The sequence below is a fragment of the Odocoileus virginianus genome, chromosome 17 (genome assembly GCF_023699985.2).
Source record: "Odocoileus virginianus isolate 20LAN1187 ecotype Illinois chromosome 17, Ovbor_1.2, whole genome shotgun sequence".
NCBI lineage: Eukaryota > Metazoa > Chordata > Mammalia > Artiodactyla > Cervidae > Odocoileus > Odocoileus virginianus.
The window spans coordinates 46,051,753-46,067,940 of record NC_069690.1 but is presented as its reverse complement, the minus strand read 5'-3'; the positions used below and the strand labels follow the sequence as shown (position 1 = coordinate 46,067,940).

The 16,188-nt window shown below is 52.5% G+C and overlaps 1 protein-coding gene across 2 annotated transcripts; it reads right to left on the bottom strand.

The window, feature by feature from the left end:
* Nucleotides 1-972: 972 nt before the first annotated feature.
* ENDOV (endonuclease V) lies at nucleotides 973-16,072 on the bottom strand. 2 transcript variants are annotated; one of them, XM_020875729.2, is made up of 10 exons: nucleotides 15,966-16,072; nucleotides 15,489-15,660; nucleotides 10,020-10,154; nucleotides 9,772-9,811; nucleotides 8,476-8,588; nucleotides 7,540-7,608; nucleotides 7,097-7,225; nucleotides 4,546-4,619; nucleotides 3,712-3,770; nucleotides 973-3,274 (listed from the first exon to the last, which is right to left on the bottom strand). In XM_020875729.2, the coding sequence occupies exons 1-10, from the start codon at nucleotides 16,019-16,021 to the stop codon at nucleotides 3,264-3,266; spliced, it is 858 nt and encodes a 285-aa protein (XP_020731388.2). In that variant the 5' UTR covers nucleotides 16,022-16,072; the 3' UTR covers nucleotides 973-3,263. The 2 variants fall into 2 exon arrangements, with proteins under 2 accessions (XP_020731388.2, XP_020731387.2); XM_020875728.2 differs by having other exon boundaries at nucleotides 973-2,110.
* Nucleotides 16,073-16,188: the final 116 nt, after the last annotated feature.

Sequence of the window (16,188 nt, the reverse complement as noted above, 5' to 3'; positions counted from 1 at the left end):
CTCACTGCCAGACTGACCCAAACTGCTAAAATCAGTAAGCAAAGTGGAAATACTACTAACAACTTTATAGAAATAGAAAATTTCACAAACAATTGTATGCCACCAACACACTAGACAATCTGGATGAAATGGACAAATTCCTGGAAATACACAAATTATCAAGTGATTCAAGAACAGAAGATTTTCATAGACCTATAACAAAGAGATTGAATCAGTAATCAAAATCCTCCCAACAAAAACAAGCACAGGGCCAGATGGCTTCACTGGTGATTTTACCAAAGGTTTAACAAGAATCAACAACAATCCTTCTCATACTCTTCCAAAGCAGAAAAGAGGGAACACTTCCTAACTATTCTATGAAGCCAGCATTACCCTCATATCAAAGCCAGACAGAGACATCACAAGAAAAGAAAACTACAGGTCAGTATCCCTTATGAATATACATGTAAAAGCCCTTAACAAAATACTAGCAAATCAAATTCAGCAGCATAGTAAAGGTCATATACACTATGACCAAGAGGGATTTATTCCATAAATGCAAGAGTAGCTCAAAATATTAAAGTCAATCAATATAATACATCACATTAACAGAATGAAGGAAAATGATCATTTCAAAGGTGCAGAAAAAACATTTGATAAATCCAACACCCTTTCATGATAAAAACACAGAGAAACTAGGAATAGAAGGAACTTTCTCAAGCTGATAAAGGGTATCTATGAAAAAACCACAGCTAACATCATACTCTGTGGTGAAAGATTGAAAGCTTTCTCCCCCAAGATCAGGCACCCATCTCTCTACTTCTGTAACAGACAGATATAAAAGGCACTCATATGGGAAAGGAAGAAATAAAACTTTCTCTATTCACATTAAACATGATCTCATATATAAAACCCTTAAGGGACACAGACACACACACACACACACACACACACATTAGTGCTAATAAATGAGTACAGCAAAGTTGCCAGATATAAGATACAAAAATAGTTGTATTTTTATATACTTGCAATGGGCAATTCAAAAATAAAACAGTAGCATCAAAAACAATAAAATACTTAGTAATAAATTTTACCAAAGGAAGGATAAGACATGTAAAGGAAAATCACAAAACACTGTTAAAAGTAATTAAAGAAGATATAAATAAGTGAAAAGACCCTGAGTTCAGTGACTGGAAGAGGTAATACTGTTAAGATAGCAGTGCTCTCCAAATTGATCAGTGCAATCACTATCAAAATTCTAACTGCTTTTTTGGGGGAGTAGAAATGGACAAACTGGTTCTAAAATTCATATGGAATTACAAAAGACCAAAATATCCATATGCAAACATTATCTCACAATGGGTCAAAGATCTAAATGTAAGAGTTGAAACTACAAAACTCTTGGAGGAAATTTTTGTGACATCAGATTAGGCAATGGTTTCTTTGTTATGACACCAAAGCACAAGCAACAAATGAAAAATAGATAAACTGAACGTCATCAAATTTTAAAACCTTCACTCAAAGGATGCAATCAAGAAAATGAAAGGTGACTTCCCTGGGAGTTCAGTGGTTAAGACTCTGCGTTCCAACGCAGGGGCTGTGGGTTTGATCCCTGGTTGATCCCAGGCTGTCCCTGCCTCTGACCACTAATGCCTCGGTGTGGAGCCCAGCTGGTGCTGTACCCCCATTCTTCATTCACTAGGAAATGACTGTGCCCCTGCCGGCATGGACTCCACGTGTATCCTCACACTCAGTCCCCCAACTGGATCAAACAAATGCTCGGCTCCTTGCAAGGATCTGAGCAGGACACAAACCCGAGGCAGGAGAGGCACTGCTGGCACAAAGGAGTCAGAAGTCACAGGTACTGAGGTGCAGGTTCCAAAGCCACAACATCCCAGGGCCTGGAGTGAGTGGGCAGATGGCCCAGAGGCTGCTAGGGAGGGTGGAGTGAGGTGGGGCTCCCTGTACACCCCTGGCTGTGATGAGCAGGTATTTTTTTTCAGTCCCAGGACTGGGTGGACAGTGGAAGCAGAGGTGAGAAGAAAGACGTGCCAGTGTGGACATCTGGGGAGGACTGGAGATCAGAACCTGGGACAGGCCTTCCCGCCTGCAGAAGTCCCCTTGGAGGTGCCTGTGGAACATGCCAGAAGCTGCTGAGCCCAGCAGGCCTTTGGGTGGAGCCCATAAGCATGTGAGTGGCACCCAGCAGCCCACTTGACCCCAGGAGGTCCTCTGTATCCCAAAGCCCCCCACCCTGGAATGGTCCTGTTTCCTACTGTAATGTCCTAACAATGCCTTATACAGGGCTTCAAGAACAGAGGTTAAGCAGAAGGGGGACAGCACCCTGCAAGCCCCAAACAGCTGGATGCCTTGCTCATTTGTCCCCTTTGCTTCTCCCAGGAGCGCAGGCCTGGAGGAGAGCTCCTTTCTCATCATGAATGAAAGGAGAGACACCAGAGCAGAGAACGGAGGGAGTGCTAAGACCTGGGGCTTCCCTGGGTTTCTCTGCCAGGCTGTCAAACCATGACAAGCAGCTCCTTCTCGAGAGGCAGCATAAATGGCAAGAAAGGCCTTCAAAGATTCTTCACATTTATCGGCAAAGACCCCAGAGTTCTTAGGGAACCTGGGGTCCCGGAGGTGAGCTGGCAGGTGGAGGACTGGGGGCTGTGGGTGGAGCTGTGTGCCTTCCTGGGATTTAGCTCACACTGAGGGGCGTGGCCGGGCAGGGGCCAGAGTCAGGGATGAGGCAGAGCTGCTTCCCAAGGTGGAGATGCCTTTTGAGATTGGGCCTCTGGGTGAAGAGGCTGGCAGGGCGGAGTGCATCAGGTTGGCAGGGATGGGGGAGAACTATTGGCACTTGAATGCAACACTTGAGCTACCCACCCTCACAGACCCTGGCCAGGACAACAGACGCCAACACCCACCCCTTCTGGCACCAGTGCCAGCCCTCTGCCTGGCATCATACCCCTTCAGCCTAAACTGTCCCTGTATGTCCCTTCCAAGCTCAGCCTCTTCCAGGCTAAGATGCAGCTCTTCTGCCCTCCTCCTGGCCCTGCATGTGCCGGAAGCAGACAGGCTGGAGACTGGCAGAGCAGCCAGGGGCCAAGCCCAACAGCAGCCACCCCAGTTTAGATCCTTCCCAGGCAAAGCAGGAGTGGCTCAGGTCAGTAGGAAGCTGGGTCCTGGTTTATAAATGATCATGAAGCGAAAGCAGCACGTGCACTCAGAGGAGCAGATGGGCCAGGAGAAGGTGTGGATGTATGCATAGTCTGGCAGCCATAAGCCTACCTGGGCACTTTCAGAACGGAACACAAAAACACCAGAAAACCCCCTATGAACCTTGAACCCCTTCCTGTGCTCCTGGGAAATTAATGTCACGGGTTCTCTGGGTCTGGTGCCCTGCCATGTGAGCTTTGTCTTCCAGTGAGCTTTCTCTGGGCCCCCAGACTCTATGACTGCAGAAGGGGAAGGTGGCCACCCCAGTTCATCTAAGAATGGCTGTACCTGCTGCGTCCCCACGTCCTCGGCCATGGGTGCCCCACCTACTCTGTGGGCCATTCCCTCAGTCCCCAAAAATGAGTTGGAGCAGGGTTGCAGGAAACCCAGGAGTCTCCCTGGCATCTAGCTCAGTGCCACCCCCGAGCCCTTGCCCTACTGCTCGGGCGCCTGGGCCTAGGGCTTTCCGGTGTGTCCTGGGGCTTCAGCTCTGGGCTTCAAGGAGCCCATCCTTACCTGCAGGCTCTTCTGAGACTCCTTGGGGGCACGCTTTTGGCCTTTGTGCCTCCTTGCTCCTGGTAATGACATCAACAAATGACAGCATCACACACCAGAGCCCCCCTCACTCCCCAGGTGGTCTCTGGAAGCTGAGCCAACCTGGATCCTCAGGGGCTTGAGGACCCAGGTCAGAGGGCAAGGCAGATCCTGATGGCCAACCCCTACCCCGGGAGAGTTCAGGGGTCCCCCCCAGTCCTCAAAGCAGCTTAGCCAAGTGCAGGCCAGGAGGCGAAGGGAACACAGTGGAAACACTGTGCTTGCCAAAGACTCCGAGCGGGAGAGGACAAGCCTGACATAGAAGCTGCTGGCTGCCATCTCACTGCCTCAGTCTCCTCATCTGCAATGTGAGCACAGTGCCTGTCTTATGGAAGTGCTGTCAGGATTAAGTAAGCAGCCCCTGCATACACGTGGCAGGATGAGAATCACTGTGTACCACGCAGGTGAGGAAACAGGCCTGGAGAGAGCAAACGACAGCTGGTGCAGAACCAGGTTGTGAGCTGGGACCATCTGACTCCCTCCTGTGGAACCCAAGGGCCTCACAGACAAATGGACCAAGGCAAGCAGGGGGCCGCCAGGGTGGGAGGTAAGCAGTGGACTGTGAGGGTTTCTGAAGAGTTTGCACTGAACATGGAGTCCACGCTGGCGCCCAGCATTCTCTCCTGTCCCCTCGGAAACTTTGCGTCTGCTGCCTGGCCCGACATGTCTGGCCTGAGCTGCAGCACCACAACTGAGAGAGGCCCAGCCACCAGAAATGGCCCCACGTGGGCATGACCCCTCCAGCCCAGCACTCACCTCCCCGACTGCGGGTCAGGGGCCCCTTGGACTTCCTGGGTCCTGCGGATGTAGTCTCGGGAGCGGATGTCAGCCTGGGGAAGAGGGCTGGAGTGAGAGGGGGTAGCTCAGGCCCCAAGCTGGCCTCTGGACCAGTTCCCACCCAGAAAGACGGCCTCTCCTGGGAAAGCCCACAGGGGCCCGGCCTTTAGGACAAGAAGCAGCAGCCCCATCATGTGTGGGTGCCAGGATGCCCAGGCCCTCTGGTCAAGGTGCTTGATGGCATGTCCCTAAAGGGCCTAAGGGAATTGGCTGGGTGCCCCACTCCTGTTTCAGCTGGCTTTCAGTGGGTTTATAGCTTGTGCTTCCCTGTAAGTTTTGCTTGAGCCAATGTTTTTCCTGCTAAAACTCTCTTCTCTGAAGGCTATCCTCAGCCCAGCTTGTCTGTCCCCACTTTTGGTTCATCTGGCTCTCTGGGTAGTGTTAGCTGTTAACTCTGTCTGTGGGGAAGTGTCTGGAAAGTTCTGCAGAGTCACCAGAATCAAAGGGGGCTTGTGGGCCAAAGGCCAGTATCAGACACATTCTGGGGAGAGGGGATCAGGTCTGAGGGTGGCCCCCAGAAACCTTCCACTTGGGTTCTCCCACTGGCTGACCCCCTTTCAGGGGGCCTTGCCTCAGGGAGGCCCCTGATCCCACCTCCACTGAGCTTAGCCTCGCTTCGGGCCAGAAGACTACAGGACACAACAGCTAATCCTCCTGACAGCTTCTACTTCAGAGTGAACGGGCAAGTAGGCAGGGTGGGCAGCAGGGTATTCCAGGGGGAAAGGTCCTGGAGACTTGAGGTAGTACCTCCTCCCTTCCCCTAAAGCAGCCTGGCCTGGCCTGGGGGACAAAGGGCCTGTGACCAATGGAGCTGGCCCTAAACCCCTCTCTCAGCTTCTCCTCTGAGCTCCCAGAAGTAGTCAGGAGGGCAAAATGTACACAGGTAGTGGGCCCAGGAAGAAGACAGATCAAGAGAAAGCCAGCGCCGCTGGACAGGGCCCCACCCCCTTTCCTGGAAGCGACAGGGTGGGTGGGCTTCTGGGTGCAGATGTTTGATTTTTCTCAAGAACACACACACAGTGTTGCCCACCTTTGAGGGGCTCATGGCACTTTATGGGGTATCCCCCCACCTTCAAGGACACAGCGATCATCCACTCTGGGGCAAGGAGAGAGGTAGAGGGACAAAGACCTGCCCACAGTACCGGCTCAGTGGAGTCCCTGGTTCTGAGAGCCTGGGAAGAAATCTTCGGTCCTTGTTCCCAGCCCCACTCCTGCCCCAACCCCTGCCCACAAGGTTGCACAGGTGGCTGGGAATGGGAAAGGAAAGGTTTTCTGGGGCCAGGACACATGTTACAAGCTTGAGAACCCATGCACTTACAAACCCTGTGTGGGGAGGAAGGGAGTGAGGCTGAGGCTGTGAACACAGCACGTCCATCTGGAAGCCACCCTTGGGGCCTAGGCTCTGTGGAGCCCTCGGAGCTGCCGGCATGGGCTGAAGCAGTCGTGTGCATGCTGCTGCTGCCATCTGGAGGCCAACCTGCACACGAGCAGCTGGGAGGTCCCAAAGCCCAGGCTCTCGGGGTGGGCAAGGCAGTCAAGATCCTTGGGTTTTTGGTGTCATCAGCTGATGCTGACCTGACAGACTAGGCGGGCCCTCGGCCAGGTTGCCTCCTGCTGATGCAGCACAGGCCTCAGACCTTGCTGGGAAGGCAAATCTGACAGAGTTCCCTCCCAAATCACATCCAAAGCCTTGTGGTAAACCTGAAGACCTGCCCCAATGCACACCGGCTTCCACCTGCTCCCCCGGGCCAGGGCTCCAGACATACGTTCCCTTGAGTTTCTGGGCATCAAACTCCTTCCGCCCCACGGCCTTTGTAAATGCTGGTCCTCGGGCCTGGACTACCCTTCCCCCCTCTTCCAGCAGGCCTCTCCCTGAGGGCAGCTTCCACAGATCCTCGACTCACGGGCTTTCCAGGAACCTATACCCCCTGGGTACCTCCTTGTGGCCAAGACAACAAGGTGGCCCAAGGGCATCTTGCATGAGGTTCTGTCTCTCCATAGCAGACCAAGCTTTTTCTCGGCTGGGCCAACCTGTCCACGAGAGTTCTGATCCTTTTGGGCCCCAAGTTGGTACTATGTGGCTGGTGTGCCCTGACTGGCATTTCTAGCACAAGTCTTCCTCAGCTATGCCCAGTGGCCCTGCAGGGGCCCCCCAATCGAGGACGGCTGCTCCCTCCCTGGCCAGCTGGGCAGCTTGGGCCCTCAGGGGCTGGCATTTGAGCCGACGTCAGCTGATTCTCCCAATGACCCAGGGTGCAGGAGGCTGAGAGGCTGAGCACAGGGCCAGGCCGAGCAGGGCTCCAGAATGAGTCCTGGGACCTCTGTACCTTCCGGGCCCCTCTCCTCCCCTCCAGGGCCCGATGTGACCCAGACAGACTCTCCCACAGGTGCCTGTGGCATGCTCTTAAGCCCAAAGGCACAGGAAGAGTAGGGGCTGTGTGCTGGCCCACCGACCTGGCAGCCCACTCACCTGGCGCACAGGCTCCGGGACCCGAAACTTGCAGCAGCTGTGGGTCAGGCGCACAGCTGCCTCCAGGCTTATCTTGTGGCCCACAGAGACATAGAGGGGCTTGGTGCTGTGGTCGTGGCTCCTCAGGGCCTGTGGCAGAGAGAGGGTGAGGTCAGGGCGCTGGGCGAGCTCTGTGGGTGGGAAGACTGACACATCTCAGCTGGCGGGCAGGGGCTTGGGGGACTGGTGGTGCCTTCAGGGTACCTTCCTGCTGCCTGTCTTGGGGACAGGATAGGGCCAGTGAGGGCCCAGAGGCCCCCTCAGCACAGTTTTGGAGGGGAGGAAGTAAAGATGCAGGGCCAGCCCAGAGCGGCAAGGTCTGGGGTACACACATAACACAGGTGCTAACCCAGGGCCCAGCTGAGGGGTCCGCCTCAGTGGGGCACAGGCCCCTGGCCACTCACCCTGCCCAGGACAGTCCCAGAGCTTCCCATCAGAGGAAATGAGTCTCCTCCAGCCTTTAGGAGCTGTATCTGGAAAACAGAGGGAAAAAAAACTTGGAGAATACCTTTCTTGGTGAAGGGCCAAAGGCAAGCCTGCTCATTTTCAAACTGTGAGCAGCTGCTGGGCAAGGAGATGGAAGGGCCCATCCTGTGAGTGGATCCTGCTTCCAGGCACCACCTACGGCATCATCCCACCCTGACAAGGCGCTCTTCTCTCAACCCTGCAGCAGAGAAGGGGCAGTGGCCCACTCAGGCCCCAGTGCCGGGGGTGGGGAAGCGCCAGGATGGTGCGCACACAGGGCCACAACCCGCTCGAGGCTGCTGATTTCCTGCTGCTTTCTCTCCTGCTACAAATTTGAGCACTTCTGATTCAACCTGACAAACTTTTTCGGGTGGTAGGGACTGGCTCGCTGAGTGGGTCAGGGGCCCCTGTCAACTCAACAAACACGTGCTCCACTCAGGCACGGGGAAGCTGGAAGGATAAGACAAACACAACCGATCCCTGTTCCCAGTTGGCTGTCCAGGTGGGTAAGCCATGCATGTCACCGATGCCCTCTGGAAGGGGTCCCAGAGGATGGGGATGCCCCAGGCTGGTAGGTGCCCCAGTTCCACGTGGGAGGAAAAGCACGGAACGTTGCATAGGCCCCGAATGCCCAGTCCCCATTCCCTACAGGCTCTGCTCCCAGTGGGCGCCACAGGGTAGACAAAGCAGGAGAGGCAAACGTGGGCCCAGAGGCTGGGAGAGGAGTTCCGGGTCTCCAGGGATGACCCACCGCCCACGAGCAGCACTGGTCTTCCTCATTCTGGCCAGCAACCCAGGATGGGAAGAGTGTCCCATTGGAGCCAGTCCACAGTGGGGCAGTCTGTCCTGCCTGTGGGGCACACAGGCCCCCTTACCTTCTCCTTGTGCAGAGCGTTGTTCTTGAGCCCGTCCACCTGCAGGAGTTTCTTGGCCATCCCGATACAAGGCAGGTCTGTGAGGACACCAAGGTGGCAGGCCACCCCAAAACCTGCAGTGGCAAAGGAAGATGAGGCTGGGGCAGTGAGCCCAGCAGTCAGGAGTCAGGGTGGGGGTAGGGGACACACCAGAGCCTCACTGAGCTTCCGCACATCAACGGAGGCCTGTTGGTGGGCAAGGACTAGGGGTACAGGCCTCAGAGACCCACCTTGACCTTGAATCTGGCCCTCTGCCCCAGCTTCTCAGCTGGCAGGCTGGGTGGATGCCTCCCTCCATCTGACTAGATTAGGAGCCTAATTACAATTAACATGCTCACACGTTTCACCTGCTTCTCCTTTCATTTTCTGGCACCTTCCATCCTCCCCTATGTTTGTGGCTACCTTCAGGCCTCTAGGTTTCTGTCCTAACTGCCCCAGCACTTTGGGGTTCCTGCCAGGAGGCCAGAATAGCAGTGGCTGGGGTCAAGACCCAGGGCTGGCCTGCTGGTCCTGCACTAGCATCCAGGGTGGCTCTGGGCCCACAGGCTCCCAGGGCAGGGACTGAAAACACCATGCCAACCCTTCTCGACTCCCTCTGCTGCTTGAACTCCAGGTTTGTATCTGAGGGTATGACAGCCCCTTCCCCTTGGTGGTTTTTTCCTGGGTCAAAGGTCCCCTGTGTCGGTGGGGCACATGTGTCCGTTCCTGCTTGGTTTCAGGCGAGGGTCTGCCAGTGGGACAGGCTAGCTGAGCTCAAAGTGATAAAAGTGAAAGTGTTAGTCGCTCAGTTGTTTCTGACTCTTTGCAACTTTATGGACTGCAGCCCGCCAGGCTCCTCAGTCCATGGAATTCTCCAGGTAAGAATACTGGAGTGGGTTGACATTCCCTTCTCCAGGAGATCTTCCCAACCCAGGGATCAAACCCAGGTCTCCTGCAGTGCAGGCAGATTCTTTACCATCTGAGTCACCAGGGGAGCCCCAGCTGGGCTCAAGGTCTATGACTTTTGGTAGCGCTATGTCCAAACTGGGTGGTGCTGCCTGAGCTGGGCCCGCACATGTAGTGGGGACAAGCAGGAAAAGAGGTAGGGGTGAAGAGAAGCAGGGGATCTTTAATAGGGGCTCTTGGCAAGGAAAGCAAAACCAGAAGGAGCTGCAGGGCCAGGCTAGGGGTGGAGGGCCCATGGCCTGGTGCAGGCGGACTGCCCCCTCCAGGTCCCTCTCTTACAATCCTCCTGGGCCGTCTTGGGAGCAGGATTACCTCGGTGGTGCAGCACCCCATTTCCATCCACGAAAAGGACCTGAAAGAGCCACAGGGGAAAGTCACAGTCAGCTGAAGTACCTCGCATCCATCAGGCTGGGGCATCCCAGAGCAAGAGGAGGGACCTAGTTCTTTAGATCTTATCCCTCTTGAGGCGAAAGCACTTCTCCAGGAAGTTCATGGAACCTCTCCCTGCAATGGGGCAAGGTCTGTGGAGGGCCTTCCCTCCAGCTCAGTGAGGTACTTGCCTGGGGCATGAGGCAGGGTTCCCTCTCCTGAAGCCGCTGTACCGCGTCCACCAGGAAAGACACCTCTCGGAAGGCCAGGAAGCCCGAAACGTAGGGGGCCGTCAGGGTCACCATTCGGCAGTCCTCATACAGCACCTGCCACCAGGCACCCGGTCACCAGGCATGCTTGGCCCTGGTCACCTCCCCCTGCCCGCCCTCAGCCCTCATCTGTCAATCCTCATCTCTTCCTGTCTTCCAGGCTCACCCCCAAATCCCCTTTCCTTCCTCACTATCTGGGGACACATGATCCACCCTACAGGTGGGCGGTGGGGATTCAAATGCTGCCATTTTAAAGGCACTGGCCACACCTGGTCTGTACCAGGCCCTCCTCAGGTTGCCTCTTTTGTAAGTCAGAGCTGCTGTCTTCCTGCCCACCCTGCTGCCAGGCCATCTGGAAGCTCACAGAAGACCAAGCACAAGAAGCACCTGTGAATAAGGACGTCAGCGTGTCCTATGAGATGGAACCTCGGGGAAGAAAAGGCCAGGTCTTCATAGAGGCTACACAGCCAGAAGGGCAACTCTTGCTTTATGAAAAGAGAGTACAAATATTTCAGACAAAGGACAGGCGTGATCAGAGAGGCAGTCTGGAAGAGAACTAGATCCTGAGAGACTGGAGTCCAAAAGGAAAACTTCTGAGGCTGCAACTGCAAATAATCCCAGAGAGAGAAAGGTGGTTACCCCTGGGGATGTTGTGCTAAAAGGCCTGGCTGATGCTGGGAGGAGTGGGGGCCAGAGGTCTGAGGCAGACCTGCTGGGGACCATTCAGTTTTCACATGCTCTGGCAGACTGTTCTTCAAACTCAAAGTCCCACCACAGCATGGAAGAGGGGCTCCTGTTCCCACTTCATTAGAATGGTAAAGGACCTGCTCAGAGCACAGGATGGCAGCCCTAAGTCCTTTAACACTGAGTTTTCATTAGAGCCAGACCTGCTTGAAGTAGAGAATGTTTCTCGCTAAGCACACTTTTCCAGAAACCTCGGATGTCCTGCACTGTTACTGGCCACTCCCCACCCCCATCTCTTGGTGACAGCTTTCAAAACCATATTTTCACCACTCCCTCTAAGCTGGGTCATAACGGCATGTCCAAGTGAAGGGATTACTCTAATAGTATTGAGGAATGGCTTGTTCTTCCAATATTTTTATCAGTGATTCATAGGAGACTCATAAAACTACAAGTGATTTAGAGTGGGCAGGGTCCAGGTGGATGACAGACTGGAGAATTCAATTCCCAGTGACCCCAGAAGGCTGGAGTGCTGAACCCCATGCAACAGAAAGACTCTTTACAGGGACACAGGGGAAGTTCAAGTGTGGCCTGAGTTCCCATAGGCTGATGGTGGCTGCTTATGTCTGAATCTCTCTGAACAAGTTCCAGAAACCAGAGATCCACAGAAGAGGAGATAAACCTCCCCTGGCTCCATGCGCACATCATAACCAGGAGATGACATAGTATAACCATCAGTGTGCACCTACATGTGGAAATAAACAGCCCAGACTCACAGAGCCAGCTCCAGGCCCTGCAATGGGAAGGCAGGTAGGGATGGGGCAAGGGTAAGAGGGTGTGGAAGGGCCTACTGGTTGGGAGCCTGATGGAATGATACCTGGGGGTCAGCCCTGGCCTTACCAGGAAGATGCTGCTCTGGGGAGAAACAGGTGAGCCCTGGGGGCTCATGGAGAAGACAGTGAGGACAGAAATGTAAGCTCCTTTGGAAACGAAAGTATCAAAGAATCAGAAGACACATTGCCATCTTTGCTTCAGAAAAGAACACCATTTATTAACATGACTACACTTCATAGTTCAAGACTTAAGAAACACGAGCCACCCAAACCCCCAGCCCTTGAGTTCCCTCTTTAAATATAACTTAAAAGTCAACAGTGAAAGGCTGTACACAAAAACTACACGAACTCAGAAGGCAACGATCAATGCTTGTGAGCTGATGAAATGCTGCCCCCAACCAGTCGTACATCAGAGGGAAATTAAATGACAGAGAGCACAACCTGGCAGAAATAAAAACAGAACCATAAAAAAACCTGGCAAGTTAGAAAACCCAGCATATGTATGACTGAAAAAGAGAAACCAAACTGTGGAGCTGAAATAATAAATAGAACTAACACTTAAAACCACAATCTAAGAAACATCCCCAAAATAAAAAGTGATCTGACCCCACACATTGAAAGACCCAACTGGGAACTTGAGGAAACTGATGGGGAAGAGCCAACTCAAGATGTTATCTCAGTGGAAAAAAGGTAAATAGGCAACATACTGGACCGCCCCCCCCCCCCCCCCCAAATCCCCATAGCAATCATAATCTACTGGTAACAGTAATTATTTAATATAAAATATGTCAAAGTCTTACAAATAAGAGAACACATTTTAGAGATTAAAGACCCCTGGGGAAATATGTTACGGAAGGGGTGATGGAATTATGTATGTGCACTCTAAGGTGTGATGACGACACCACCGGTATGCAGAAAAATGTCACTCTAGGACAAGTCTGCTAAGCTCTCACAGGTTCTGGGAGACACTCCTGAATCTCAGTGTGCACACACAGAGAAGACCGCAAAACCAGCTGAATCTTAAGTAGAGGGAATACGGGTGTTCAATGTGTTATTTCAACTTTTCAGTATGTATGTGTGCACATTCTCAAGTTACAAATCTGGGACAGGGAAAAATCACTTGTGTAGTTAGCATGTGGGTATGATCTGGATGGTCAGTAATCTCTGAGAAGATCTGCAAGTTTCAACCTAAGCTGGCATTAGGCTCACCAATGGATGAACCAAACGGCGGAACTGCACTTGAGGTACTCAAATCAGTTCTGGGTGCTGGATATAAAAACGAACCCTGCTCACTGCAGGTGGGCCAGAGGGCCAGCAGCAAGAGAAGGAGCTGGGAATCACCCCAGTGAGACTCAGGAGAACACAGAACGATCTTCAAGTAGCAGGGTTTTCACAGAAGGGCAGGAAAAGTTTGTCCTGTACTCTGTACCAGAGAGCAGAAGTCACAAACAAGTAAACTTCAGCTCTATGTGGAAAAGAACATGCTCTTCCAATTACGGAATGGGCTCTGTTGTGAGGCCACGATGTCAGGCATGACGAAAAGAGTTTCTGGCTGTGTGAATGGCAGATCAGAGACTCACAGCCTGGGTTTGCTATGCAAGCACAGGAAGGACTGTCGAAAAAAAGCAAACATCAGCAAATGGAGAGGGGCCCAGGAATCTTTTTTTTAACAACTTTATTGAGATACAATTTGCTACCATAAAATTACTTGAAGAGTATAATTCAACCATTTCTGGTATTTACAGTCTTTCAACCATTGCCATAATCTAACGTTAGAACATTTTTATATCTCCTAGATAATTCTTATACTCATTAACAGTTACCCTCCATCTCAATCGCTAGCCCTTGGCAACCACAAAACTACTTTCTGTCTCTATGGATTTGCCTATGAAATCTTATTTCTAAACACACTTCCAGGTGACTCTGATTGCACAGAACCATAGATGAGCATCTGGGAGTCACTGGACCAGACTCTTAGAAGAGCATTGCTTAGACTAAGCATCCACAGCATAGGATGACAAGTGCTGACTACATTCAAGTGCTGGGGTTCTGAAAAAAATACAGTATAACCCTACCCTTGAGAACCTACAGATGGTGGGAAAAACAATATAAACCAATAACTTCTTTTCTATGAGATGGGTCGGGAATATCCCCTAGAGAAGGAAGTGGTAACCCACTCCAGTATTCTTGTCTGGGCAATCCCATGGACAGCGGAACCTGGCAGGCTACAGTCCATGTGGATGCAAAGAGTCAGATACGACTTGGCAACTAAACAAGAAGGAGAGACTATTCAAAATGATTACTGCAATGAAGGGGAGTTGACTACTGCAATAGGGAGAGTGCTCTGCTAGTAGGCTGTAAGATCTGAGAGGATCTCTTAAATCAGTAACTTTAATACAGTGTGAGAAGTACTATAAGAACACAGGCAAAACAAAGAGACCTAGGACAGACAAGAAGGTGATTAATTCTGCAGGTAGAGAAAGGTATAGAGCGATGGGAATAAGTGCATTGAAAAGTGAGAAGCTGTCCTAAGAATTAACAGTAGCTTAGCATTTACTTTTTGAGGGCTTACCACATGCCCGTTATGTTAATTGCTTTCCACGCATGATCTCAATTATTTCTCACCAAACTCTGAGTCAGGTATCAATATATTTCTGCTGAATTTTGACTAAAGGCTCTTCAAATAAAGTGCAAAGACGCTGAGGCAGGAAGATTGCAGCTTTGGGAACAGGCAGAGGGGCATGGAGGGGGAAACGCTGAAACTGCAGAGCAGAAGTTTCTTTGTCAAGCTCTTCTTCAGCCAAGGCTTCCTGAGCTGTTGACTCCAAAGGTGGGTGCACTGTTCATTCATTCACATATCTATTTGAGCATCTTCTATGTGCCAGGCATCAGGCTAAGTGCCAAGGCTACAACTGGGGTGCAAGAGAGTACAGTTTCTGCTGTTGTGGAGTTTACATTCTGGTAAATGTAATTTACATTGACACACAGGCCAATTCTATCCCAGTGATAAAGAGGAATGAGAGGATGCTGGGAGCAACTCCTGGTCTTGTAGGACGAGGTGGGGGGCTTACTGGAGGACCTAAGAGATGAGGAGGAGTTAAGACAGATGAAAAATATTCCAGGAGAGGAAACATCACAGCAAAGGTCAGGCAGGTAGATACAGCATGGAGTGCTTGAGGAAGCTGAAGTCCTCCTGAATGGGGAGTGGGTGATGAACGCAGGTGGTGGCCAGAGCTAAGCCTACTGTGAGTTACATTAAGCAGGGGTCAGATCATGAAGAGCCTTTATGTCTTGTTAGTGAGTGTTACTTTTATTTACTATGCGATCACAGGATGGGCACTTAAGTGTTTTAAGTAGACTACGTGATGACTGCTCACATTTGCTTTTTAGGAAAACTGCTCTGTTGGCAGCATGGAGAAAGGACTCAGGGAAGATTCTGCCTGTCACCTATGTGAGAGGTGACAGTGGTACAGCCAGGGAATGGGCAGCAGCGATACAGACAAGGGGACAGACTCCACTGATTTTAGGTGGTGGAAAAAATGTAGTTAGTGTGTGACCAGCTGAGGGGTATGGGAAGACAGATTTCTAGTGTCTTGGGCAACTTGGGGGCATGTTGCTGTGGGTCCCTGAGATGGGGAGCAAAAGATGACAGTCAAACTTGGAGATCATGAGTAAATTTGGACTTAGATCACAGGATCTAGTCAGTTTTTGTTCCCCTCCTCTTTTATTAAAAAGCTTTCCAATTTATTAGTGAACTCCCACAAGAGGAGAAGCGGGGCTCTACCCTAGCACTGTGCCCTGTCCAGAGCCCCGCCTCTCTCACTAATGCACCCGGGTCCAGCGGTGCGGCCCCTGGCCAAAGTCCCCTAGGGGTTACCTCAAGCTCTGGGTAGTTGAGCACCACCAGGGAGGCGCAGGCGCTGCCACTGTCGTCCTTCACAAAAGACACGTCCACGCCCCCGACCCTCTGCAGGCCTGAGAAGGCGGGGTCCAGTTGCCAAGCCTCCGTGTCCTGGTCCACAACACGGGCCTTCAACGAGGCTTGCTCCCTGAGAGTAGAAAGAGGTCCAGCGGGCCGCCCGGCCCGGAAGCCCCGCACCCCGCGTCCAGCTGCGGCCGCCCTCAGGCGGAGTCCAGGTCCGGGAGTCGGAGCTCTACCAGAGACCCTCCGGGTCTCGAAATCCCTCCCTCTCCTGGGACCCAGACGCGGTCCCGGAAGCTACAGCCCTTAAGCCCGCAAGCCAAAAGCAGGCCCAGGCCCCTGCGGCCCTAAGTCAGGGGTTATGAGGTCGGAGGTCCGGGGGAACCACGTCGCTCCAAATCCCTGGACTTTGCGCGTCCCCTGCCTCATTACCGTTTCCAGTCCAACAAGATTTCCTCAGGCGGTTTCCCAGCCGCCTCTCGGGCCATGGCGCTGCCCGGAGCAGCCCCTTCCTGTAGCGTCACTTCCGGAGCGCCGCGCGCAGGTGCCGTGCCAGCGTCGTCGTCGTGGCGGCGTTTGCTGAGGCTCTTGGACACCGCCGTGTGGTGGCCGGAGGCTAGCTGGGCATTAGCTGCGCTGGAAGAGCGGCAGCCAG

Excerpts from the sequence above, each read along its gene's own strand:
- ENDOV (XM_020875728.2), bottom strand. The coding sequence starts at position 16,021 with ATGGCCCGAGAGGCGGCTGGGAAACCGCCTGAGGAAATCTTGTTGGAC. Across the intron at positions 9,812-10,019 it reads AACCCTGCCTCATGCCCCAG|GTCCTTTTCGTGGATGGAAA; the intron begins GCAAGTACCTCA and ends TGGCTCTTTCAG. Across the intron at positions 7,609-8,475 it reads ACGCTCTGCACAAGGAGAAG|ATACAGCTCCTAAAGGCTGG; the intron begins GTAAGGGGGCCT and ends TCTGTTTTCCAG.